General features: G+C 39.8%; 1 protein-coding gene across 3 annotated transcripts in view; it reads left to right on the top strand.

Annotated features, from left to right (window-relative positions):
- PLD5 (phospholipase D family member 5) overlaps positions 1-26,939 on the top strand; it is an 89,804-nt gene that overhangs the window by 55,169 nt on the left and 7,696 nt on the right. For all 3 annotated transcript variants that reach the window (XM_088666486.1, XM_088666487.1, XM_035110555.3), the window contains exons 3-5: positions 3,252-3,420; positions 7,028-7,142; positions 18,104-18,231. In XM_088666486.1, the coding sequence (XP_088522612.1) occupies positions 3,252-3,420; positions 7,028-7,142; positions 18,104-18,231 (412 nt within the window). The remainder of the gene's footprint in view (positions 1-3,251; positions 3,421-7,027; positions 7,143-18,103; positions 18,232-26,939) is intronic.

The following is a 26,939-nucleotide window of genomic DNA, read 5'->3' as shown; positions in this document are numbered from 1 at the left end:
TGAAGACAGCCATGAGCACAGAATATTTGTAACAGCATTTAACCTTTTGCCTCTGAAGCATTTAGTATTTGACATGCTCCAGCTCACTGTAGAATGAATACTGATTGTGACAGTCAACTGGTGCATACATCTAATTTCTTTTGTAATAAATATCCCCCTTCTTGCACAGTAAAAACAATTTATCACTGCTTCGTATAAACAGCTTTTTGAACAGGACAGAAAGTATGCACAGAAAAAAAGTGGTGCTTGTTTTAAAAGCCATTTGTAAAGTTAAGCCTGACAGAATGCTAATATGGTTAGGTCATGGAGCTTTCATATTCCAAATTGCCATTTCCCCATAGCATGTTTCAAGAGGTTTCTGCATGTAGTTTAACTTTTGCCGATTTACATCACTGAAATGACATTCAAATGCCTGTGATCGGTGACTACCCAACAGTGTAATTTCTTAGGGGGGTTATATAACTTATCTCAAGTAAGAATATCTACATGATAGGAATATTTCATGTGTTGCCACCTAATAACATGGCAAAGCACTTATGTAACATTTTGTAAACTTAATCCATAGCAATTTCCAGCTGTCAAGAAATAGTCTGCACCATACAATTAGATTTCCTAAAGAGAGAAGTACAGACACATGTAGTTTGACATCCAGATACTCAGCTGAAAATGTAACAAAGGCACATGATTGATAATTAAACCTTCATTTCATGTTAACAAAATTAACTATAAATTTTTGCCCATTACTTTGTGATATATTGATAAATATCTATATCCGTATCATTCGTGTGTGTGTGTGTGTGCGCGCGCATGTGTAACCCCAGAATATATTTGAGCATAAACCCCATTTTCATAGAATCATACAGTTGGAAGGAAAACTGAGGATCATCTAGTCCAACCTCCTGAAATGCAGAAATATGCAGCTGACCCAGAGGGGGATCAAACCTGTAACCTTGGTGTTATCAGCACCACGCTCTAACCAATTGAGCTATTTTATCTTCAGTTACTAGGAGTGGAGGAAAAGCCACATTATAAGTAATCCTGAGTATTCTTGCAGAGGACAAATGTTGTTCCTACGGAGGCCTAGTTCCATTGTTCCATTATTCTTTCAATAAGGTTGGTAGAGATAAACTTGCTCTCTATTTTTATCCTGGAACAGAAGTGCAAATTCTAGGTCACATACTGTCCCTCTTGCTCAACCTCTCTGTTCTGTTTCCCAATCTATTATGTGAGGGTGATAATGCTCGTCTGTTTATGTCACAAGAATGTTCTGAGGGTTTAAGTAGATAATGGAAAAATGGAACAAGTTATGTATTAAACAGCTTCATCCTTCTAAAAGCCTTCTACTTGTTGCCATATTTTTTTAGCAGAGCAGCCTTTTCTTCGTTTTCTTCTTTTCTTTTTTACCACAATCTTTTGTTAAGGCTAGTTGTTGTGACATGGCTGATGGGACCGAACTGTTCCCATGAGACTTATCTGGTTTTAAATTTCATACAAAACCCAGCAACAAATTGTGTCGTGAGAGAAAAATTAACAGGTTCACCATTGCAGAACTTGGAAGTATACTTTTACCAGCAACATTGCTGTTACATGTGAAATTATTTATAGTTCTAGTATGTTTATTTTTGAAAGTGCTCATATAAGATACTCCATTTTTTTTATTTTACAAAAAGGTAATCTCTATTTCGTATGTCCATAGATGAGCTGGAATGTGAACTGGTCTCTCAGATGAGAACCAATTGTCATAGTTAGCACAGCAATTTTGTACCAATTGTGTACTCATGTATGTTATTTATTGACCCCTCCTATGTTCACTTCAAGTTTATTATTTTAATAGCTCTTTTTAGAACACATTTCATATATCATTGTAACACCCCTCTGAGCAGTTATAATATTTATTTAAAATATTTATGGCCAGCCTTGAGGTAACACGAGTTCATTGTTTTTCAAATGTAGCATTTAAAATATAGAAACAGAAAATGAGCAAGCATGCTTTCTCTAGAAACTGTTCTGGTGGAACTGCAACTATCCATTCCATTTTTATTTAAGCTGCTACTAGACAGTATACTTTCAAGGTGGCTGTCCAGATGAATACTGTAGGGTGTTTTGCTGCTCCTTTTCTGTTTCTGCAAATCTGGAGCCAGCTGGTGTGGCTTAGTTTATTTTACTAAAAGGTTTACAAACTTATTTTCAGGATAATTGTGCTCAAAGGATGAAAGTACAAGCGGTTACACAGCAAACAAAAGCATATGCGATCAAATTGAAATTCACTTAAATGGCAACAATTAATAAAAATCAGATTGAATAAAAACGTCTTAAGAGGTCTTTTAGAAGTCACCAGTGGTTCATGGGGAAAGGAATTCTATGAATAAAGAGCTCCCACTGGATCAACCTAAGATCTCTTACAGTTGGGCTATAGAGCAGGGAGCATCTGAGACTGAAGGAAGGAAGAGAAGATTGGAGTGACATGACTCACCCAAGCATTTTGGGGTGCAAGATATGAAAACTGGGGGGTGGTAGAGTGTGCATATTCTTGTGAAGAAGACAGCAGGGTTTTCACCGAAATATGGGCACCTCAAAAGGGAAAAAATAGGGGACATATGAATTGACTATGCATTTGAGGATCTAAGCGTGCTGAGAAATATATGTTGTTTTAATTAGTTGCTAGGACTTTGTATATTTTTGAGCCAGAGTTCGAGTGCTAATATCTATGTGAGTTTCCTTCTCTTTGTCATTCCAAGTAAGAAAAATAAAAGACCAATAGCTATGGAAAGTTAAGCAATGAATGTGCAAGGTGGATGCATCACCTCCTTCCTGACAGAGAGGGGAGGATCATGAGCAATTTTTAGAACAAATTCTACACTCTCTGACATGTTTAGCCACACGTAGTTGGAAAGTGTCAGCAAATTATAGGAAACCATTTCAAGAGGTTTTCCAAGATCAAGACAGATGCTACTAAGTCAGATCTTTTATTTACATCTAAATCTGCTGTGGGAACAAAATGAAGTTTTTCCTACTGTGGGTCACCATATCTCTTGACACATTAAATAACTGATGTAAAGAAAAATATATAAATGTATTGAGCATGCAGCAATACATACATTTAAAATGCCTTGGAAGTAAAATACTTCCAAGACCAGAGGTGGTATTGGGGGGTGGGGGTGGGGCTATAAGAAACCCCTGTGAAATTGGAAAAAAATTTAAATCAGTTGAGTAGTTTTGTAAAGTGTCTTCCTTTCTTTGTGTCTTCTCAGGGTTGCTCTTGTGGAAAATATTCCTGAAGGCATAAACTTTTCAGACAGTGCACCAGCCCATTTGTCTCTTTTCCAAGGCTGGATGAATTTACTTAATATGGCTAAAAAGTCTGTTGACATAGTATCTTCCCAATGGGACCTCAGTCACAGTCATCCATCTGCATTCCAGGTATGCTTTATTTTAAATGTTCATTACCATGATCAGGTGCTTGGTTTGCATTTTAATGTTCATCCTCTTCTGTGTCTGAACACTTGAGATATAGTTTTGATACGAACATCTTGTTTGCTTGTTCTCAAAATGAGACTTCCTTTTTGTAAGAACCAGTTGCCTAGAATAGTCTCCCTCTCTCTCTCTCTCTCTCCCTCTCTCTCTCTCTCTCTCTCTCTCTCTCTCTCTCTCTCTCTCTCTCTCTCTCAGCATTTTAGTGAATGTTTCTCTGAATAAACATACTTTTGTATGCAGATTTAAGAAATATACATATTTTAAAGCAATTTCCCCCAATATGATGCATGTTTGAATGTTATTTTCACTAACACATGAATTTTATGCACACTTTACCCTAATATATGCATTTTTGTACACATTACTTGGCTGGAGAACAGCACTGCAAAATTCAGAGAACCTCCCATTTCAAAGGAATTTCAGTTTGCAAATTTGGTAAATTCACTTTTAAATGTGAGTTAAATTTCTTCCTGATTTCAGATCACATGAACAGCTTAATGCTGAAATGGAGAGAGTGCTGGAAAACAGATTTTAGAGAGACGCTCCCTAATTCTAGCACAGAAATATTTTCATATTTTATTGTAATGATGTTTTCTCTTAAAAAAGAAATGAAAAGAGTACAACAACAACAACAACAACAACAACAACAACAACAACCCTGCATACACTGCCATGCACTTTCAACTGGTAAACATATTAATCCTTTCATATATCGTCTACCCGGGATGGGCAGACATTGAATCTAATTTGTGTTTACCAGACCCCTGAGACCCACCCAACAGAGTTAGGTGCAAAATAGTGACTCCAGCAAGTGGAAGTACACTAAGAATTAAGAAACAGCATGCCTCTGAACACTGGCTAAGCGCACAAATTTGCAATCAGTACCTGAACCAAGTTCACACATGCCAGGTGGCGCTGTGGTTAAACCACTGAGCCTAGGGCTTGCTGATCAGAAGGTCGGCGGTTCGAATCCCTGTGACGGGGTGAGCTCCCGTTGCTTGGTCCCAGCTCCTGCCAACCTAGCAGTTCGAAAGCACGTCAAAATGCAAGTAGATAAATAGGAACCGCTACAGCGGGAAGGTAAACGGCGTTTCCATGTGCTGCTCGGGTTTGCCAAAAGCGGCTTTGTCATGCTGGCCACATGACCTGGAAGCTATACGCCGGCTCCCTTGGCCAATAATGCGAGATGAGCGCGCAACCCCAGAGTCGGTCACGACTGGACCTAATGGTCAGGGGTCCCTTTACCTTTACCTTTACCTGAACCAAGTTCACACATGCCAACTCTTGTTTGATCAAACACACCACACATTCATATTTAAGCAACCAAACCGGGGTAGGGTGCACTTTTCAACTGTTGTTAGATAGTTGGGAGTCATAAACCCTTTCCAATTTCCTGCAAATCACCCAGCAGATCCAGATCTACCTTCTACCCCCTCCTATCACATAACATCTATCATAATTGTATAACATGTTAACTGAGATCCAAAGGGTTTGAATCAGGAATGCCTTAGAATCAATAAGTTTACTTACTTAGCGTGCCCCTTTATGGACAATTCTTGGCAGCTTTTGCATGTCTAATTGCTGAATGTTACAAGGGGGGGGGCAAAATTAATAATAGCATTTAAAACAGAAGCAGTCATTTAGTATTTTTCAGATCCATTTCCCCACCAACTGTAATGCATCAGATGCAGATCAGAACTATTTAAGTGACAGGCAATCAGATGAAGGATTGCATTTTTAAGGAATAACAACTAAACATTCAGGTCCAGATGTTAGTCATTTGGTTACTCTTACTGAGTATTCTTTCGAAGTTTTGATTACCACTATTTGATTCAAACAATAGCACATTGTCCATTGAAACAAACGCAGTAGAATGCAAAGCAATAATGATGACATTGTTGGCGCTGGTGTCATTAGTGCAAGGGCTACTGTGGAAGTTGTGAAGGAGTTTAAAGATCCAATTCCAAAAAGCAGAACTAAGTGGAGCTTCTCTAGAGTCAAATGAAGAAGAAAACATTTGCTCATATGCAAAGATCTATATGCACTGTCCAGTTTCAGCAAATGCAAGAAGCCTCTGGACAAGGATGGCTCTTGGGCTGCGGCGTTGTTGCTGTTTTGTTGTTGGTTTTTTGTTTCTTTATTTAAGATCTTGTGATTTATGTGTAAATTGATCAGCTTGGTTGTGTATCTTATAATGTTTAATTTATTGTTTATGACTACTTTTGTTGTATTGTAGTTACATATTTTTCATGTTGTAAGCTGTCTTGAGCGTGGTTTGAACTACAGAAAGGCGGCATACAAATAAAACTATGTATGCATGTATTTAGGATAGAACTTGCAATGGTATACTCTTTTTCATTTGATACTGGGTTGCATTGCCATATTTGTTGCATGACAAAATATGACACTTTGTAACAATGGGAACATTGTTAAACATTCTTCTAGGGGGTTCAATAATATGTAGAAAGTTTGTATTCCTTGATTTTATATCCTCCTCCCAGTTTTTATAAGTTGACATGGGGGGGGGGAGATTTTCATGAAATGCAAGACACAGCAGTTTGTTATTGCCTTAAAGAGAAAGGAGTCCTTGCACAGTGGTATAAGGGGCTCTTAAAACTTTTTTTAAAACATGCAAAGAGCTAAAGCTTCATAGCCACAGCCAGCATATAAGAGCTTGATTCTCAGAAATATCAGAAGGGAAAAAAACACCAGCAGTTGGGCATCCTAGGGCCAAATTATATACGATGACATGGCAACATCACATTTGTTTATGTTTATCCCATTCACATGTAAAGCAAGATGTTGCCAGGGTGGGCAGGGGCTGTAATGGAAATGGCTCAGCCCCTGAGCAGAGCTGGAACCTCTCATGCTCTGTTTTCCTGTGAAGTAAGTTCCAGTTCTTTAAAATATGTGAAGAGTGAACTGGGCTCCCACAGTTGCATCTATTTTGGTCCCTAGAAGACATTGCTGTGTAAAATAGCACTTCAGCTTAAATCATTGCCATGCTTGTATTGCATCAATGGAAATTTTTGAAGCAAAATAAATAAATCCAGAGTGAAATTCCACCTACGTGAGGATCTTAGCATCTACCTGGAGTTCAGACTGCAAAATGACAAAATATATGAGAGAAATTATTTATTTAGATTTCACCATCACCCTATTCCAAGAGTTCAGAGAAGATTGCAGTATCCCCTTATCTTGTTTTGCTCTTATAACAACTCTGCGAAATAATCTAGGCTGTGAGATAGTTGCTTTTTTAGGGTTTCTTGGAGACCTTCATGGCTGAGCAGGGATTTCAAATTATTTAACTGCATGGCATTAAGAAGTTGCACACCTTGCAAAGTGCTCTTATTTTAAACATAGGATGTTATGATGCCTCTTATGAATGTCATGATTTAGTAAATGCTTCTTTCAGAAGACAGATTCAAGTTCCACTGAAGCATAAAACATCATATCAAAATACACACCTGAATGTATATTTATTTGATTTTGTATATTTTTGTGTGTCTAATAATCATTCCCAAGGATGTTTCCTTTGTTGTTTTTCTACAAGGGGCAGCATCTGTTTGAGAAATTGCAAGACTTGCTGTCTCAAAATGTAGAGATCAAACTAGTGAGTGATATTCTTCACAAGGAATCCAAATTATTAAATGACCTGAAAAACAAGGGTAAGATCATGGTTTTTATGTTGCTATATATTCACATTAATATATAAGAGTTGCCTTTGCTTGTTCTTAATATGTGGGATGTTGATATAAGCCCAAGTCAAATGTGTAAAATCATTGACTGGATTGCACCCTATAAAATGAAGCCTTTTTAAGTTTAGCTAATTTTGTGGGAAAGTTAAACACATGCATAACTATTACCCACTTAGATAAACTGAACTTCAAAATCTTTAAAAGTAGCTGGATTTTTTTTTTTAAGAAAACCTTGATATTCAATATGGAAGCACTGCTGTTAGATTAAAAGTTTTGAATGCAATGCTTATGGTTGGCAAGACTTTTCCAGTAAGCATTGTCAGTGGTGTTACCAGTCCCCAAGAGTAATTTAGTACTGGGGACATACTATTGTCCCTATGATCCAAATGCTCAGGGAGATCCTGAAATGAAGAATGAAATCACTGAAACATCCAAAAGAGAAAATGCAGTGATGGTTGACTTCAACTACCATCACATAGACTGGCTACATATGTATTCCAGTCATGACAAAGAGGTAAAATTTTCTAGATACCCTGAATGTTGGTCATGGAATTGACCAGAGGAACAAAGACCCTGGACTTAATCTTAAGAGGCACTCAGGACCTGGTGTGAGATATTAAGTGTTTTTGAGCCAGCTAGGAGCAGTGACCATAGTGCTATTAAATTTAATATGCCATGTTTCTCCGAAAATAAGCCATACCCCGAAAATAAGCCATAGTGATAGGCAGTTTAACCTTGTAGGTTAAACTGTACCATACTTAATTTAAAAAATAAGACATCCCCTGAAAATAAGCCACCATGTGTTTTTTTGAGGAAAAATAAATATAAGGTGGTTTCTTATTTTTGGAGAAACACGGTACATCTAAATGGTCAATTGCCTAAAAAAAATCAAATCCAGTAACATTTGAATTCTAAAGAGGAAATTTTCCCCAATTGTGGGAATTGGTAAAAAGGAAGTTGAAGGGCAAAGTCAAGCAGATCAAATCACTCAATAATGTTTGGCAGTTGTTTAAAATACACTCCAGTTGAGCTTCTAATATGTATTGTATATCACAGATCAGGAAAAGTACCAAGGGGGTGTCAGCAGAGTTAACTAGAGGAGTCAAAGAAAGAAGAGGCAAGAAGGCTTCCTTTAAAAAATGAAAGTCTTCTCCAAATGATGAGAACAAAAAAGGAACACAAACTGTGGCAAAAGAAATGCAAACAGGCTTTAAGGGGTGCCAAAAAAGAATCTGAGGAGCATGTTATATTGCTAAAATACATAAAGACCACCACTAACAAAAATATTTAATTACATTAGTAGCGAGAGAGGTAGCTGGACCCTTGAATGACAAGGGAGTCAAATGTGTGATAAAGAAGGATAATGAGATTGCAGAGAAGGTGGATGAATCCTTTGCATTTGTCTCCACAGCAGAATATATAAGGCAAACCACTGTGCCTGAACAAACTTTCGTAGAAAGGGAGTCTGAGGAACTGAGAAAAATAGTGTTGAAGAAAGAGAGATGACGTTCTAAGCCTAATAGACAAGGGGGGGGGATAACAAATTGCTGGATCCATATGACATCCAGCCAAGAGTTCTCTATATTTTAGAAAAGCAACTTGTTCATAAAGATCAGCCTCAGTACCCAAGGACTGGAAAGTGGCCAGTGTAACACCAATTTTTAAAAAGGGATATGGGGGGTGGGGATTCCTGGAAATCATGTTAGTTAGCTTAAGTTAATGTTAGTTAGGGGTGGACTAGATGACCTTTGGGATCCCTTCCAACTCTACAATTCTATTATCTCCCCCCCTGGAAAACTGGTGGGAGGTATTGTTAAAGATAAACTAACCAAGCTTATAGAAGAACAAGTCTTGCTGCTGCTGAACTAGCATGGCTTCTGTAAGGGTAGGTTAGATTACTGCAACACGTTATATGCCTGCTGCCGCTTAAGGTGGTTTGGAAATTTCAGCTGGTGCAGAATTTGTTGGCCAGATTTCTCACAAGGGCAAGACAGTTTGAGCATATTACACAGTTCCTGGCCTGATTGCACTGGCTGCCAATTAGTTTCCAGGCTCAATTCAAAGTGCTGGTTTTGACCTATAAAGCCTTAAATGGCTCAGGACCTCAATACCTCAAGGACCACCTTTCCTCATACGAACCAACTCAGACCCTATGATCATCATTTGTGTGCCTCCTCCACAAAAGGTCCAGAGCATGGCAACACAGGAACAAGCCTTTCCTGTGGTGGCTCCCCATTTGTGGAATTTTCTCCTCAGGGAGGCTCACCTGGCACCTTCATTACATATCTTTAGGTGTCAGGCAAAAACATCAGGACTTGGGCTGATTAATAGTCTATGCTGGCCTTTTAATTGCATTTGTGTGAGCAGGGTTATTCGTGTGTTTTTGTTCTTGTTTTTGTCATGTATTTTGTGTCCTCATTTTTAATAAGAATACTTCTGGAAAGCAGTTGCTGGAAACCTCATGAGGGGAGAGTGCTGTTGCAATCAGCTCCATCTTGCAAGCTTCACATAGACATCTGGTTGGCCACTGTAAGAATAGAATGCTGGATTACATGGGCCACTCCCCTGATCCAGCAGAGCTATTCTTGTGTTTTCTAGAAATCTATTATAATCACATGACTGCTGGTGAATATGGGTTTCTTGGAATTATTCCTACAGCCAAACTGTTTATCTTCATTGTGCCACTTATAATACACCTTATGTGGATATAGTATACCTCCATTAGCTTTTATGGTTTGTGTGTTAGGGCAGCACTATAATGGATAGATATTAATGTTCCAATACCGCATGCTTCAAACTTACTTAAGTTAACTTCTCTTAGGATCCAAGCCAAAGTCAAATGTGTGAGCCATATGGAGCCAAGTTAACTGACATTTTTAGTTGGCTTGTAACTGGCAGTTAGGAATTTTAATTGGTTTTAATTGTTTCGTTTAGTAGAAATGTTGCTATAACAGCACTATTGAGACTTTCAGGCTCATTTTTTTCAAGACATACTGGTTAGCGAATAGGAGTGCAACAGATATTTATTTTCTGTTATGCATAAGATATAAAGCAAGTTTGTGTCATGCTCATTATATGATAAGGCAAATACAATGTAAGACCGCTAGTACTATGCTAACTTCCCAGGTGATAATTTTAAGCTGTTTCCTTGATATCAAGATAGCACCGGACAATGTTGCCTTCTTTGCTTACATCAGAAGTGGCTTGCTGCATGGGGTAAAGCCATTAGCTTCCCGGGTGACGGGTCACTGGTAGGGAGAGGGCAAGTGTCAATGAGGAGGTTGGCACAGTGCTAGTGTAATGGCAGAGCCAATCCAGTGCTCCTGGTGGTTTGTTTATATCATGCCAATCTCCCCACTACCTCAACCCTCTCCTTCCTTCCTCAGGAGAATGAAGAAACTAACTCCCTGGTGAGAGACTACAACGTCTGGGCCTTTTAATGTTTCAAAATCAGGTGTAGCATGCCTCTGAATTCCAGTTGTTTAGGAACAACGTGCAAGAGGAAGATATTGCCTGCATGTCCTGCTTGTGGGTTTCACATAAGAATCCTGGTGTGCCACCGTGGGAAACAGGATGCAGGGCTAGAAAGGCTTTTGGTCTGATCCAGCAGGGCTCTTTTTATGTACTCATGTGCATCTGTGTGGCAGCAGAATCAGATTTTCACCAAATTGACAGAAAAATAAATTTATTATAGCACAGTCATTACATTTTCAATGCCTATTTTGCCAAATTAAAGAACCACATCGGTTGGAACATGCATTTAATTTTATAGTGGCCCACTGCTGCCATGTCCCACAGTTATGCACTAGAAGCTAAAACTGTTGCTTGCATGATTTCTGAGACATGAATTAATCACTGGCTAATCACCAATATGGCATGAGCAACAGTTCAAGGAAGGGGAGACCAATTCCAATAATTTTGACAATTCTATTAAGTCAGGAGGGCTGCATTGTTATGCTGACTCTGGGAAAACACCTTTGCTACAATGCTATTGCAATGTTTTTTTAAAATCCAATACTTGTCTCTTTTCACTTCTCCCACAAAAGACTAATGATCAAGGTGACTGGTGGTTCTTTGTAAACGTATAGAATCACAGAATCATAGGGGTAACCAGCACAGAATCCTCCAGATAGGCCCAAGGTCAGGGATGGTAGAAGTTGTAATCTAATCCTGGAAATAATAGGTTTTGGGAAAGGTGAAAGGTCATATACTCCATACACCTCCCCAGGTCTTTCCCTCACTTGTAATCAGTTATGTGAATGCATGGCTCTATTTTAGTAGCCTTTTAAGCTTTTTTTTATTTGGATAACAAATGGGGTTTATGTTTGTTTGTTTGTTTAATGAATATGAGTCATTGATTCTTCATCCCAGAATTCTGACACCTGCAAGCAGTCTTTTCAATGACTAATTCAGTTTGCAATCTCCATCTACAGACTGAGTATACAGACCTCCAGATTTCAACATCCAACCTAACTTTTGTACTCCCACTCCATCACCCCTCTAACCCCTGATTTATGTTATCTAGCCTAATGCACAGCTCTGGAGAACTTGTACAAATTATTCACTTTTTTTGAGACATTGTGGTTTGTCCTAATAACTGTGTTGCCCAACTGTGGATTTTGGAGTGCTTCACTTCTTCTATCTCAAGATGATTATGTCAAAGTCTGCATGTATTGAAAAGGTCCTTCTGCAATGTGTAGTGATTTTACATGCTCTGCAATAAGCATTCAGGTCAGTGAGGCGTTAAACCATTATGGTGTCAACATTCAATACATGAGACGCTCTATGGGAATGTAACCTTATTCTTGTCAAAGTTCCACTGAGAGCCAAATGTTAGAAAGAGGTATGCTCAGTTTCACAGCTTTTAACATAAAATTATTCTGAAGCCCAGGGTTAGATGCATTGGGTCTATCTGGGAGGTGGGAGGTGAAATGTAATGAAAACTCCCACCTTAGAAATTTTAAAATATACTTTTTCTGTAATTCACTAGCAGCATCAAAATCAGGCTCATTTTCTCATTCACTTTTCAGGGAAGTGTGAAACCCAGAACCTGTGATGAGATGGTCAAGAGAATGAGGGTAAGTCACCCTGGAATGAGAAAATAATGTGCAAAGTTAGATAAAGATAAAATAAAAGGGTGGGGTGTTGTTTTTTAAGAGGCAAAGAAAAACCAATTTGGAAAAATGAAAAAATGAAAAGAAAATCATCCTTATGTTCCCATGGAGCTTCCATATATGAATGTTGACACTTCTGAATTCATTGTGACCCAATGGATTGTGGTAAACTTCGGTCCCAGCTCCCCCATAGATCTTGCGGAGTGAACTAGATTCCATTTCTAACAGCCTCAGTTAATAAAGGGCAACATTAAGGCTCATTCAAATGCTCACCAAGCAGCATGGAGGCCACCTGAAATTTAATTTGCATGGTAGCTCTCTGAGAAAGCCAGCCATTTGTGTGCAGTATTATCAGGCACCACCGTGCAGATTTTTCCACTTGCCACAAACTGTCAAATGGAATATTTCTGAACAGTGGCTCCGCATGGTGAGTCACTGTACACAAAAAATAGAATTAAATAAAACAACTACCGTAATAAGAACAGTGCAGTAGCAATCCAGAGATCAGTAGCAATAACTGTCCTGGCCTCCCACTGGTGCCTGGGAAAAAAGAAATGTTTCTACTTGGTGGTGGAAAACCCACAAGGTCTCTGCCATTTGTAGGTAGGGAAGTGAATTCCAAAGCTGGGGAGTTACACCAGAGAAGGAACTGTCCGATACTCAACACCCAGTAGGCTAAACCCACAGGGGGACAATGAGAGCGAACACACACACACAAACGCACGCATGCACTACTACTACTACTACTAGTACTACATTTTTACTCCCTTTTTTTCTTGAACCTGTGCCCTTAACACCAGCTTGAGCTGTTGTTTAAAATAGAGGAGCAGTTAGAACACCTAGTTTTATTCTTGTTAGGTCAGCTAGGTGTTCTTTTTGTATTTTGCTGATAGTTCCATTTTTGCTTACCTAAGGAATGTTAGATTGCGTTGAAAGAAATTACATTTTCTAGCATTATTTAATACCGTGCATCCAGACAAATAATGTATTTGTATGAAAAGTTTAGATTATATTCTGTTTTAGCAGCTCAATTTGTTGTTAATCTTCTCTGATTAGAACTGCTTCTTAGTTCACGCTGCCCATATGCTTCAAAACAGTAGTTTGTGTGTGAGTGTTTGCTTCAATCTGGAGTTCGTCTGGTGTGAAACATATGCAAGACACTTTACAAAAATAAAATTAGAGTCTCTAAGTTTACAGTGTATGTAGGCAGCAACAATATCAAAGGCTAAGGCTGCAGTCCTGTACATTGAATTCAGTATGGCTCACATCTGAGTAAGCATGGGTAGGATTGCATTGTAAAAGTGGAAAATTAAAGCTATTAATTAATTAATTATTTGTAAACAGGTTTTCATGCTTACAACACTTGAAATACATTTCTCTGCATATCTGCAGCCTTTATTCTAGGGGAAATAGTAGCAACGGGGCCAAAACAAAATCTTAATGTCTCACAGTGGAACATAAGACTCTCCAAATTGGAAATGCACTTAATGCTTGTCTCTTACTGTTTGTTTTACTAAAGAAGTCACCATAAAAGGGACTTTTCCCCTATGGGAGCTTTATTCCTAAACTGAGAAAACTTATTCCATTACTGTGAAGGTTGATAGTGTAAAGCAGGATTTTCTAGTAGCAAATTAAGAAATGGGACAGTCGTATGTATGGGAGCCAAGTTTTGGTTGCATTTTTCAAAGCTTTGATTTTGTTTTCTGTAAACAGATATGCAATAAAATGTGGGCAGATTTTCATAGATGTTCTATTTAAGGTTTTGATTGACACACTTAATAGCTTTGCTGTCTGAAATGCATGAACAACAAATGTAGTCAGTTCCTTGGAGCACAATTTTCTGTGAAGCACAGTTGACAGAAGCCATCGAGAGCATCCTTATAATTGTACAGGCAATGCTCAGCTTATGCTGGGGTCATGTTCCAGCATAGTGCCTAAAGCCAAAGTAATGTATAGTCAAAACACATTGGGTTCAATGGAAGGTGGAATTGCCAACGCTTCTTTTCCTGGACACCAAACTCCCTTTCCAACTCATTTTTATTTGTTTTTTGCCAAGTGTGCACAAGTTAAATGCACATGTTACGAGTTAGCTGTAGTAGCTTCAGTGGCATTCTAACAAAAGACAAAATAATTGAGTATGATGATATAATCTGAGATTTGGAAAAGTAGCAGTATTTTTCCACTACCACCACCTAGAACTAATCTACACTGGTCAGTTAAAATGTTAAAAATGTGTTAAAAAATCTGTCGCCAATGGGAAATTGCATTGAGAGCTATATTACCTTTTTAAAGCATTTTTACAGATCGGTGTAGTTTTTAGTGCAACTCTGCAACATAAATAGGTAACCTTAACTCACATAAATTCTCCAAATGCTATGAATTATGGCATTTTTTAATTTAATAGAAAAAGAAATAATATGCAAGTCAAATTGTATCCTTACAATATTAGAGTGGCTCTGCAAATGCATGGCTGAAACCCCTGAAATCTTTAAGTGAGGGTATTGGCAGGGTTGCCATACTTCAAAAAGTGAAAATCCGGACACAAAAGGTTTTTTTATTTTTGGCAAAACCTTTAAAAAGACAGTTTTTAATTAAATTTAGCAAAAGGTGAAAAACTGCCATAAAGAAGGGTATAGAAAAATAAATGAAACTAAATGTTAAGCTGAAAGTGGTGAGTGTATATGTTGGAAGGGAGGAAAATAAGTTAAAATGTTCCTTTTTTTAATAAAAAGTAAATTTTAAGGTAGGATCAGAAATATTGTAAGTCGCTTATTCTGTGGGTTTCACATGCTTATGTAGCAGAGACTGGAAACAGTCCTACCTTGCCACACCCTTTCAATGGCCGGGTGTTAAAATGGCAAGTAAATTTCCTTCCAGTGGTGGAGAACAGCTACGGTACTACCAGTTCTCCTACTGGCAGTAGACCATCAAAAAGAGAGTTGTGGGGAGCCAGTGGCTCAGTCCTTGAGCCCTGAAACTGACATAGCAACCCTCCCTGCTTTCCTAGGCTTTTCCTGCTTGGGGGGCTGGCGCAAGCTGACATGGCTTTAGATGCAGCAGTGGATCTATTGCTCCACTCCTTGCAGGCCACGTGTTGGGAATGTTCTGCTGGACTTTCCTTGAGTCTGAAATCATTCTTGCCAGGATCTCTCTTTTTAAAATATTGCATTCCTGAAGAATGCAAAAATACAGTGGTACCTCGGGTTAAGAACTTAATTTGTTCTAGAGGTCAGTTCTTAACCTGGAACTGTTCTTAACCTGAGGTACCACTTTAGCTAATGGGGCGTCCCGCCGCTGCCGTGCCGCTGCCGTGCGATTTCTGTTCTCATCCTGAAGCAAAGTTCTTAACCCGAGGTACTGTTTCTGGGTTAGCAGTCTGTAACCTGAAGCGTCTGTAACCCGGGGTACCACTGTAGGCTATTTTTCAGTTTAGACTTTTGAGTCAGGTGTGCAATAAAATACGTAGCCTTATATTATTGACTTGTGCATCCCTCCATTTTACACTTAACCACATTTGAATGCAGAGGGTTTGTACTAATGGAACTTCTGGAACACCTCCAGACATTTGGCATAAAGCTAAGAAGGAAGCTTAAAATGCCTGGAGATGAGATGTTATACCTCTGTGCCACTGGAAAATATCCAATATGAAAGGGTTCTTCTGTCAGCAATTAATCTACATTATATATATATATATATATATATATATATATATATATATATATACACACACACACACACACACACACACACACACACACACACACACACACCGTATTGGCCTGAATATAAGCCTCACTATTTCCCCAAATTCCCACCATGCAAAGTTAAAGTGAGACTTAGGGCCCTGTCCTCTCTCCCAAGGCCGGGAAGGGAGAGAGCGATGAAGGGGAAAGGCTGCCAGCAACGCGGCGTGGCTCCCCTACCTGCCTGCCCAGTATGCAGCCAGGAGCAGTGTGGAATGGAGCAGCTTATATTTGGGTATTTTTTTCCTCCAATTTTAAACGTGTGGCTTATATTCGGGGGCGGCTTATATTCAGGCCAATAGGGTACTCTGTTTCTTGTAAAGATATTTTTTTAAAACCTGCACTTCTTTATTACTTGCTACCTCTAATAAGACCCAATGATACTAAATTCGCACACTGTACTATAAAGTAAGTTCTATGAAATCCGTAATGTGTGACTCCAAGTAAACATATTGAGATTTCATAATATAAAAACATATGCAACTGAATTACCTCCGACTGCACTGCGAATATTTTTTCTAGCAATATTGTCTAAGCGCAAGGCAATAATAACACAGTGTCTCAAACTCTTTACAGTTTGATTCTCAAGTATTCCTAGGAATAGGGAATTATAGATGGGAGGCCATGTCATTTGTGTGTGTAGAAAATCATCTTACAATATGCAGAGTGGCAAGATATTAATATGGCTGGGATGGCTTGTGAGAGTAACTGCTTTCAGGTGGACGAGCAGAACAATCCACAAGGGGTTTCAGTGATTCCAATGGGGACAATGTCTTACTTTTCCCTGTTCCTCTGAGGGGGAAAAAAGTTGGAGAGTCTTGGCAGGCTAGTTCCAACAGGGAGATGCTTTGTCTGCCTTTCACATTTAGTTTATTATTAAGTAGATCACAGAATCATAGAATTGTAGTGTTGGAAGAGATCCTGAGGGTCAGCTAGTCCAACTCCTTCTGGTGCAGAAAATAGATATTAATTCTTAATATATTTCTAAGGGGACTAATAAAGGGAATTATGCGTTGTTGAATTAAATAATGTGTTATATATGACACATTTTGAAGGGGGTTGGAGGAATCACAAAAATCTTCTGGTGGTATACAATCAAAGTATCACAGCAGGAGACCAAAAGGAGCACTCATTAATAATATTATTATATTTTTAATTGAGTCGCCACAAGGAACCATTTATGAATATGGCAGTATAGGACAGATAGAAGTAGTTAAATTTGTTTTTTGTTTTTTTTAAAAAAAGAATGCAGTTGGGATAGTTTTAGAGGCTAAAAAAAGCCTTTGCATGCAGATGTGGCCTATGGGCTTTGAGTTAATCACCTTGTTCTGAAGGTTAGTAGGAAACATAGTTCAATCTAACCCAGTTTTCCTTAATTAAACATTGAAATCTTTGCATATTAGTTACAGTATTGTAGCTATTGTATTTACAATTGACATGGTAAAAATGTCAATAGGTGGCCTTTGAGGGGGTTTAGTTGCACCAGTTCTGCGTAAGAAATGTCCTTTATATACATGTACCATCCAGGCCAGGGATCAGCAGAGAGATTTGTGGTGCTGTCAAGAGGAGGAACTGCCTCCTCCTCCTCCTAAGTCATGCAAGAAAATGGATTTAGAGAGATTAAAAACTAATTTCCTGACTGGACATGGACCACTGCACAAAAAAGAACTGGAAAGAAAGTATGTGGTTCTTAATGACCAGATAGTTCTGTCTCTGTCTAGCCAACTTTCCTTCCGGAAGAACTCTTATTATTTCAGCTCATTCTTCTGAAGAGCTGTAGTAGCTGATGACTATTACAATTCTTTGCTTTTGACAAGATTCCCAGATACTTACCTTACCCCACACTGCAAAAATGCAGCTACAAAGTTGTGATAATAAATCTAGCTATAAAGTTCCTGTAATGGAACAAGGCCCAATGAACATGCTGAACATGCACAGGGTTGCACTGCACCTCTGAGTATGCCTTCCTAACTCCGTGCTTGTTAAACTCTGAAGTGATTGACTATGCAAGCTTGCCCCCCCCCCCCCCCGGCCTTATGCACAACTTTAACTGTTATGTTCTTGTATTCCTTAGGTGCTGAAGTGATTTTTATAAACATGACGGCTTACAATGATGGCCATCTGCAGACATCATTCTGGATTGTGGACAGGCAGCATGTATACATTGGAAGCGCCAGTTTAGAATGGAAGTCACTGGGGCAGGTACTTTCAATTTATTTATTTAGAGCATTTTTTATCTTGCTCTTCAGTCTGAGAGGCTCTCAGCAGGGACAGACTTTAGTAATACGGTGCCCTGTGCGAGCCCAAAATTTGGCACCCCACTCCCTAACCAGCTGGGCTGCTGCAACAGGAGGCTCATGCTCTCTCTCTCTCTCCTTTCCCTTCCCTACTCTCTCCCTTCTTCCTCTCCTTTTCCCCAGACTGATTTTCCCTCCCAGGCAAAAACAATAAACAAAACCAAAAAAACTATAAACTCACAAAGATCTCTCTGGATTCCCTGCCCCCCTTCCCTACTTCCTACCCACTTTCTATCCATCTTACTAAAGCAGGAAAAAAGAATCAAAGCTTCAGAAATTCCACACACCCTTTCCTTCCATTTCCCTTCAGGTCCCAGTCTCCCAACCTGCATTACTGCTGTCGTGCATTACATCTAAGAAAGGTATGCAGGGAGTGGGGGAGGTAGCTCCTGCCATTCAGTCCTCCTGGTGGGTGAAGGAACCAAGCTCTGGTTCTTAGAGAGGGAGGAAGTGTCAATCCCTGCTCATAGGTGGGGAGGAAACACCTTTTGGATTTCCCAGAACTTCTCCCCATCCCTTCCCTTGCTGCAAACTGAAAAGTGGAAGATGAGGGGCTGGGGAGACTCTCGGATACTGTCAGGAGCGGGTGTCAGGAGCAGAGCAGAAATAAATCACACAACGTCAGTGAAGTTTAACTCTTTATTCAAGAAAAAAAGGAGGCCAGCCCAGCACATTACAAATACAGTTCATTTCTCACTGTTCCCCTCTCCTCCTCTCAGCTTGGTGCCCCTTTGGCATGGTGTCCTGTGTGGGAGAACAACCCACCCTGCCCTAAATTAGGATGTACTCTCTTGATACAATCAATTGAAGCAAGACATTCAGGCTTACAATGGTGTGTGTGTGTGTGTGTGTGTGTGTGTGTGTGTGTGTGTGTGTGTGTTTTAAATAACAACTCATAAGGGACATGGAAGGAAGAGGGGGGAAATCAGCATGGGACAGACTTCTGATTGCCTAGTTTTGCTTTCCCATCCTGCCCTTGCAGCCAATGCCCCCCGCCATTTCAGTGGTTTCCTCAATAACAAATTTGGGGGGAGTAAGAGGAAGAAGAAGTCCTGCTGTGTCATCAGAAGTGCACTTGCACAATACTGAATTTTTATCACAATGGATCATTTTATTATGGAAGTCATGGTGATCAGACTTGGAGCTTTTCTCCCACTGTGAATAGTGAGAGGAAGAGGAAGTCCAATAATCTCCTATTATGGGCCCAGTCCTGCTCAGCCCCTCTTCACTGCAGTGGTTATTTATTTTAAACTGTTTGGCACTTAGTCATGTTCTAGGACATTGTTCTTATTTATGGCAGAGCCTATGATATTGCTTCTTTACCCAGCTAAAACTGAGAAACATTGTAATTAGTGGAAATGATACTAGTTCCCAATTTGTTCTAATTAAGACATATTGCATTGTGGCAGTAAATTAAGTACGGTCTGTGGTCCAGGGGTGGCATTTCAAGTCTTTATCTGTATTGTGTTGATGCAAATGCCTTTGTTCCTTAAGGATGTTCTTGAAAATTGTGCTTTGTAGGCTAAACTTACACAGTCTTTAGTTTTACAGAAAATATGCAGGAGTAAGGATCCTGGGACACAGGTGGCACTGTGGGTTAAACCACAGAGCTAGGGCTTGCTGATCAGAAGGTCGGCGGTTTGAATCCCTGCGACGGGGTAAGCTCCCGTTGCTCGGTCCTAACTCCTGCCAACCTAGCAGTTTGAAAGCACATCAAAGTGCAGGTAGATAAATAGGTATCACTCCAAGCGGGAAGGTAAATGGCGTTTCCGTGTGCTGCTCTGGTTTGTCATGCTGGCCACATGACCCGGAAGCTGTACGCCGGCTCCCTCAGCCAATAACACGAGATGAGCGCCGCAACCCCAGAGTCGGTCACGATTGGACCTAACGGTCAGGGGTCCCTTTACCTTTAAGGATCTGATGGATTTAAAGAAAAGATCTATTACATGATTTTTAAAAATTGGAAATTGGGCTTGTATTTTTGGCATCTTAAAATCCCTCAAGGAACCATTCTTATTGATCAGCATTTGTTTTCAGATGTATTCATGTGTGAAAAACAACCCATTCAGTAATGTTTGTTGGTTGCAGTAACATGCTGAAAAGTGCTCTTCGATCTTTTATTTGTCGCACACTATACTGCAGTGTTCTGAATAACAGGAGATTTTATCAAATCATCTCTGTATTTGAATGTCTTTCATTCTGTTCCTTTTTTGAAATTCCTGTCAGAAGCAATAGCTTAAATTGTAAGCAGTGGGCAATTTTTAAAGAAAACTCTAGACTGATAATTAAATATGGTATCTCTCATTGGGTGAGTGCCAATAATCTTTCTCTTCCCATGCAGCTGGAGTGGGAATTTATCACCTATCATTCTAGCCTCTCCCCTGTAAATCCTTTCTTTCTAACTAGCCTGTATATTGCATTCTAGCAAAACCAAAGAAGGAGGTAATGTAGCTTACGGGTTCCTTTTTGTAGTAGATACAAAGATATTTCATTTTAAATGCATTTGCTAATTAGGCTGCAAAGTAGTTTTAACATGATACAGACTAAAGCATGATTCCCCAATGGGGGCTGTCCTGGAACCCCCATGCAGTCTGGGAATATGGACTGGCTGAAGAGCAGAATCAGAAGTCATGGCAAGCGAGGAGCTGACATTGCAGAAGGAGATCTGGGGGTAGTAAGAGCATGGTCAACAAATATATTCAACCAGGGGCAAGTGCCCCGGACTATTTGGTGAAAAGAATACTCCATAGCTCACATTCCTTACCCATCTTTGCTCAAGTTTTGATTTGCACTGCACCTTGGAGAAAATAAAAACAGTAGGAGTCTCTCCTATTCTTTCTGATATTCTCCAAACTTCTGAGATGAGATGACTCTTGATCAAGTCCCCTGGGTGAGGTATGAATGCCGGCTGTTTCTTATCTTCATGGGTAAAGGTAAAGGGACCCCTGACCATTGGGTCCAGTCGTGACCGACTCTGGGGTTGCGCGCTCATCTCGCATTATTGGCCGAGGGAGCCGGCGTATAGCTTCCAGGTCATGTGGCCAGCATGACAAAGCCGCTTCTGGCAAACCAGAGCAGCACATGGAAACACCGTTTACCTTCCCGCTGTAGCGGTTCCTATTTATCTACTTGCATTTTGACATGCTTTCGAACTGCTAGGTTGGCAGGAGCTGGGACCAAGCAACGGGAGCTCACCCCGTCACAGGGATTCGAACCGCCGACCTTCTGATCAGCAAGCCTTAGGCTCAGTGGTTTAACCACAGCACCACCTGGGTCCCTTCATATCTTCATAGGTAGCAACCACAAAAAGAGGCTTCCTATTTGACCTAATAGGACAAGGGTCCTGGAGCTCTGAGTAAGATTGTACAGAGCTGTGAATAGGAGAATGAATTTTCACTTCTCAGTGATTTGGTGCCTCACCAGCTTCTCCATCTCCATCTCCTTGTTCTTTACATTGACTCATTTTTTTCTGAAATGGGAGGATGATCTAAAGCAGTCCCTTCTTTTGTTAATTTTCCATGCAATTAGAATGAAGGGGTGGCTTTAGTGTATGCTATTATCATTATTATTTGATGTAAGGCTCTCTTTTTGCCATTATGAGTAGAATTCTAATTTTCTCTGGCTGCCTACAAACCTCAACAAAACTGCAGGAGCTATAAACACTCACAATTGCCCAGTATTTTGAGAACTAGTCGTGCTTGAGAGGAGTGCAGATTGTATATGCCATTAAAAAATCTGCTTGTATAGAAGACTAATATAGAAATCAAAGTTTTCTGATCTCTTCTAATAAAAGGATCCATGTTTCCTCCAGTGTTGCTTGGTGACTCTATAAACTTAGGAAATGAGCTGGACTCTGTGATTTTGTTTTGTGCGAGCTTTATTATATGCTCTGACTCATCAAATAAAGTTTCCTTCAACGAATAAAAACTTTAAAGCAGTCCATCTTTAGCATGAAGTCTCACATGTAACTGAGCACAAGTGGCATGAAGTAAAAACCTCTTGAGCTTTTGGAATAGGGCTGGTTATAAATATACAAAACAATTCATCTCTCTATAATGTTTTCAAGCCAGAGTTTGCAATAAGATTTGTTAGCCAAGGCAGGATTTGTTCTGTTCAAGAGTGCTGCATCTTATCATTACAGAAATATAGATAGTGAAAAGAACGCTATATCAGTCTTTTACTGTTTTGAAGCTAATGAGTTTTTTGAAGTTATGAAAAGGCCCAGCTGGCTCTTTTAAGATAGGACATTAATGACAGCCAGCTGAACTAAGTTCTTTTTACTGTGCATCAAATAATACTGGGATTGAAAGGAACTATTTTTTCACATTTCCACTTAGGATACTGTTATGCTGGAATTTGATCCAGTATGACTATGATAATTTCACATATATCAATGTCTGTTTTCCAGTTTTGGAAAGACGAACTACCAAATTTATTTATTTAATTTCTATGCTGCCCTTCATCTGAAGATCACAGGATGGTTTACAGTAAAAAAAAAACCTCCACTCTCTCTCTCTCGTACTATCATATATATATATATATATATATATATATATATATATATATATATATAAATGTTCCCACTGCATGCGCAGATGTAACACCCTTCCTCTGTAACCGCTGAACTGAATTCCAACAAATGTGGCCACAACGTTCCATAACCATCAGGGAGGGATCTGGCGTAAACATTTTTTCCAAAAAAGCACACCTTTCACACCTAAAATAATGATTAAACACAAAAAGTGGTGCCCAAATTATACATCACCAGCAGAAAGTCTGAAGACTCCAACAGCATCCAATAGAACGACAGATCGCACGCTGCTGCCTCCAAAGCCGCGCCACCAGATGACATCACAAAATTCCACAGCAACCAACTGAAAACAGGCCTTTTGCAGCAATAAGGCCCAATATTGCCCAGCAGACTGAATAGGCCACAGCAGACTAGGCTGCTTTCCAGACTAGGCCAAGTGGAGGTAGGGGCCTGCCTGTGGGGATGGGGGGCCAAATAGGGAAGCAGAGATAGGTAATGGGTCAGAACAAGGTGGGGGGAGACACAGGGATGAAACCTGCCCTCTCCACAGTATCTCGTCTCAGCTTTGCAGACTAGGCCACTTTCCGGACTAGGCCAAGTGGAGGTAGGGGCCTGCCTGGGTGGGCCGAATAGGTCATAGGTTGGGACAGGGTGGGCCCAATCACAGGGATGAACCAGGAGGTGGGGGGGAGGGACAGAACAGGGTTGGGGGGGGAGACACAGGGATGTGCCTATGTAAACATAACACATGAAAAACAGGGGGACTCTGAAGGTGAGGGGACTCTGAAGTGGGACTCTGAGCCTCCATTTAACAAACTGAGCCACCGCAACGCATGGCAGGGCCAACTAGTAATAACATAAAAAACAATAATAACAACGCTTTGAACAACAGTGTAAATTCTGTGCCTTGAAATTATAATCAGGTCATTGCTATACTGCTTGATCAGTTTAGTTTATTCATTATAATAGTTTATATATATTGTAAGGACACCAGAAATGTAATATGGATGATTGGCTTCCCAAATTGACCAGACGAAATCTCAGGCAGTTGTACATATTATAAAACAGATTTATTAAAACATTTATTGCAATAAATGGTGGCAGTGAGAATGAGTTTCTCATTCTGCCCGACCCATGGGCATACACAGAGTGCCTTTATAACAAAACTTACCCCAGCGCCACCCCCATGTAAATTACAAAGCTTATACAGGATGTGCTCTTGTGGTTTATGCTAGACAGGATGGAACAAAGGAACAAAATGTGGTGTAGCTAGAATTTCTTAGAAGTGCTGTGTGTGGTTAGATCTTTGCATTAGATGTGCAAACATGCTGTGCCTGTAAACAGAGAGATTTAGAATTGAATATACAAAATGGAGTTCTTCTTGCTCTCCTGCGTGGCCTGACAAGGATTATTCTGGCCCTGGTCATTGCCACCCTATAATATAAACTATTATATATATATAATAGCATGCCTTGGAATGCTAAATAACAACAGATTTATGAATGGTTATTGTAATCTGCTAGTTTTAGGACTATGCACACCACCGCCCACAACCCAAGATCCCAACCTGACCTGGGGAACACCTGTTCTTCCCTGGAATGTCCTGTTTTGATGGCAGAAGGGAAACCTCTGTGCTAGAAGAGTCACAGAGGCTTCACTCTGTAGGCGGCAGCCAGCAGGTCTGGATGGAGGGACACCTATGCCCAGTTGACACTCCCTACCCAAGAGCTTTTGGATTCCAACCGTAGACTAGGTCCTACCCATCATATACACATGGACTGCACAACTATGTATTTCTCCTAATTCCAGGGTGACTGTGAGGTTGCAATTGAGGTTTTCATAATTGTGGCCATTAATCCCCCATAAAGTATTTCAAAGAACTATAATTAGACAGTGCTTAAATTTTTAATTAATGCAAGCATTATATCATTCCCATGATGGATGGCTCCATTCCAGCTCTGAAATCAAAATTAGAATTACGAAATGAGAGATCGGCTTGTCTACTACAGGTTGTATTGGCAACATGCATGATGGCAAGAAAACCTCTGATCAGCTTTTAAAAAATACATAAAAGCATTAAAATTATCTATAAAAACAGTGAAAAACAGGTATGTAAAAATATTCAAAAGTGGATTAAAATAAACAGTAGCTAAAGAAAAATAAAGCACATGTCTGGATAGGTTTGCATAAAATGAGTTGCATAAAATAAAAATTCCACCAGATGTGGCTTTTCCAGTTATTGCAATTAGGAGGTGTTAGACTTCATGAAATTTTCTGTTCTATGCAATTTTTAAAAAGTACAGACCTAAGTTCAACATTGGACGCGGGTGGTGCTGTGGTCTAAACCACAGAGCCTAGGGCTTGCTGATCAGAAGGTCAGCGGTTCGAATCCCTGCGACGGGGTAAGGTCCCGTTGTTCGGTCCCAGCTCCTGCCAACCTAGCAGTTTGAAAGCACATCGGTAGATAAATAGGTATCACTACAAGCGGGAAGGTAAATGGCGTTTCCGTGTGCTGCTCTGGTTAGCCAGAAGCGGCTTTGTCATGCTGGCCACATGACCCGGAAGCTGTACGCCGGCTCCCTTGGCCAATAACGCGAGATGAGTGCCGCAACCCCAGAGTCGGTCACAACTGGACCTAATGGTCAGGGGTCCCTTTACCTTTACCTTTTAAATTCAACATGAGCTAGGCTACCATAATAAGCAAGCCTACCTTTAGGCTACAGTCTGGACCTGCTACCCCTAGATTTTCTACAGGATTCTTACCAGTGTTATTTCAAGTGATTTTTAAGCTGGTGTTCTCTCTCCGTTTTGATCATAGCTGCCAAGTTATCCCTTTTTTAAAGGGATTTTCCCTTATGCTGAATGGGCTTCCTCGCGAGAAAAGGGAAAACTTGGCAGCTATGGTTTTGATTTCAGCTGCAAGACATCACATTTCCCTTCTTCCTTTCTTTTTATCTACGGCTTATTACGGTTTTCACAGAATTACAATAGAAAAGTACAGTCCCTTATTCCTCCTCCTTTCTCCCCCCCCCCCCGGTTCCCAGCATCCCTTCCTCCAACCTCATGCTCTTTCTCTCTCTCTTTGTCGCTACAGTATTTTCATCTCTCATATTCAGTTGTCTGATGCCCCGCAAGAGATTCAATTTCTTCCAGTCATTGTCTTGTGGACTCAGAAGTATGAAGCACTGGAAATGGAGCCACAGCTAATGAACAGAAATTGTTGTGAATGTGCTCATGCCTAAAGATTGAAAAGCAGCTTATCAGTCATGGTGCTGCTGCTTCTTGCATCAACTTTTAGTGGACTTTAGGGCAACATGCGACACCTCCCCCCAAAAAGGAACACATCAGCGTCATAGTGGTGGAATGTGGAACATAACATAACAGTCAGTGAAAAAACCTGACAAAACTCTGCCCCACCAACACAAAGCCTTGGTAGGCTGCAAAAGCCTTGGGAGAGTATATGGCCCGTTAGCAATGCGTTAGCAATCCATGGCTCTCTCTAAGTGCATGAAGATGACGTCTTACGCTATTTCTTGTGTTTGATAGTATTTGCAAAAAGTGTTGTGGAAAATACAGCATAGCAATATATGTGGGATGTAACCACAGCAATAAAACGAGAGTAGTATAAAGCTACAATAAATATAAGAAAAGGACTAAAAATGCAATCTAGCTGCTACAAGGGGAGAATAATACATATTTATTACTACTTAAATTAAAGTAATATACGATGCAGCTGTACACAGATGAAACGTTAGCTGATATTTATATTAATATATTCAACTTCCTTGGGGTTTTTATTCCAATCACAGTAGGTAGCAGGAAAAATAAAACATTTTGCATTCATATTTATATTGAAGAGGATTTTTTCAGTAGGCTTATGCTAAGAAAAGCAAACAGCATAGTATTTTCCCCCAGGAAACAGAAAGTAGATATAGAAGTTGATGCTAGTACATGATATTCAGTTGGTTCTCATAAAGAGCAGTAGTTTGGAGGATATAAAGGACTAGGCAATGAGTAATATGCAATTATTAATAAACATTATTATTATTATTATTATTATTATTATTAGTCATGTGTAGAAA

This window comes from Zootoca vivipara, chromosome 3 (assembly GCF_965207765.1).
Source record: "Zootoca vivipara chromosome 3, rZooViv2.hap1.1, whole genome shotgun sequence".
Lineage (NCBI taxonomy): Eukaryota > Metazoa > Chordata > Lepidosauria > Squamata > Lacertidae > Zootoca > Zootoca vivipara.
Note: the sequence above shows the minus strand (reverse complement) of the source record. Positions and strands in the feature narration are given on the sequence as shown.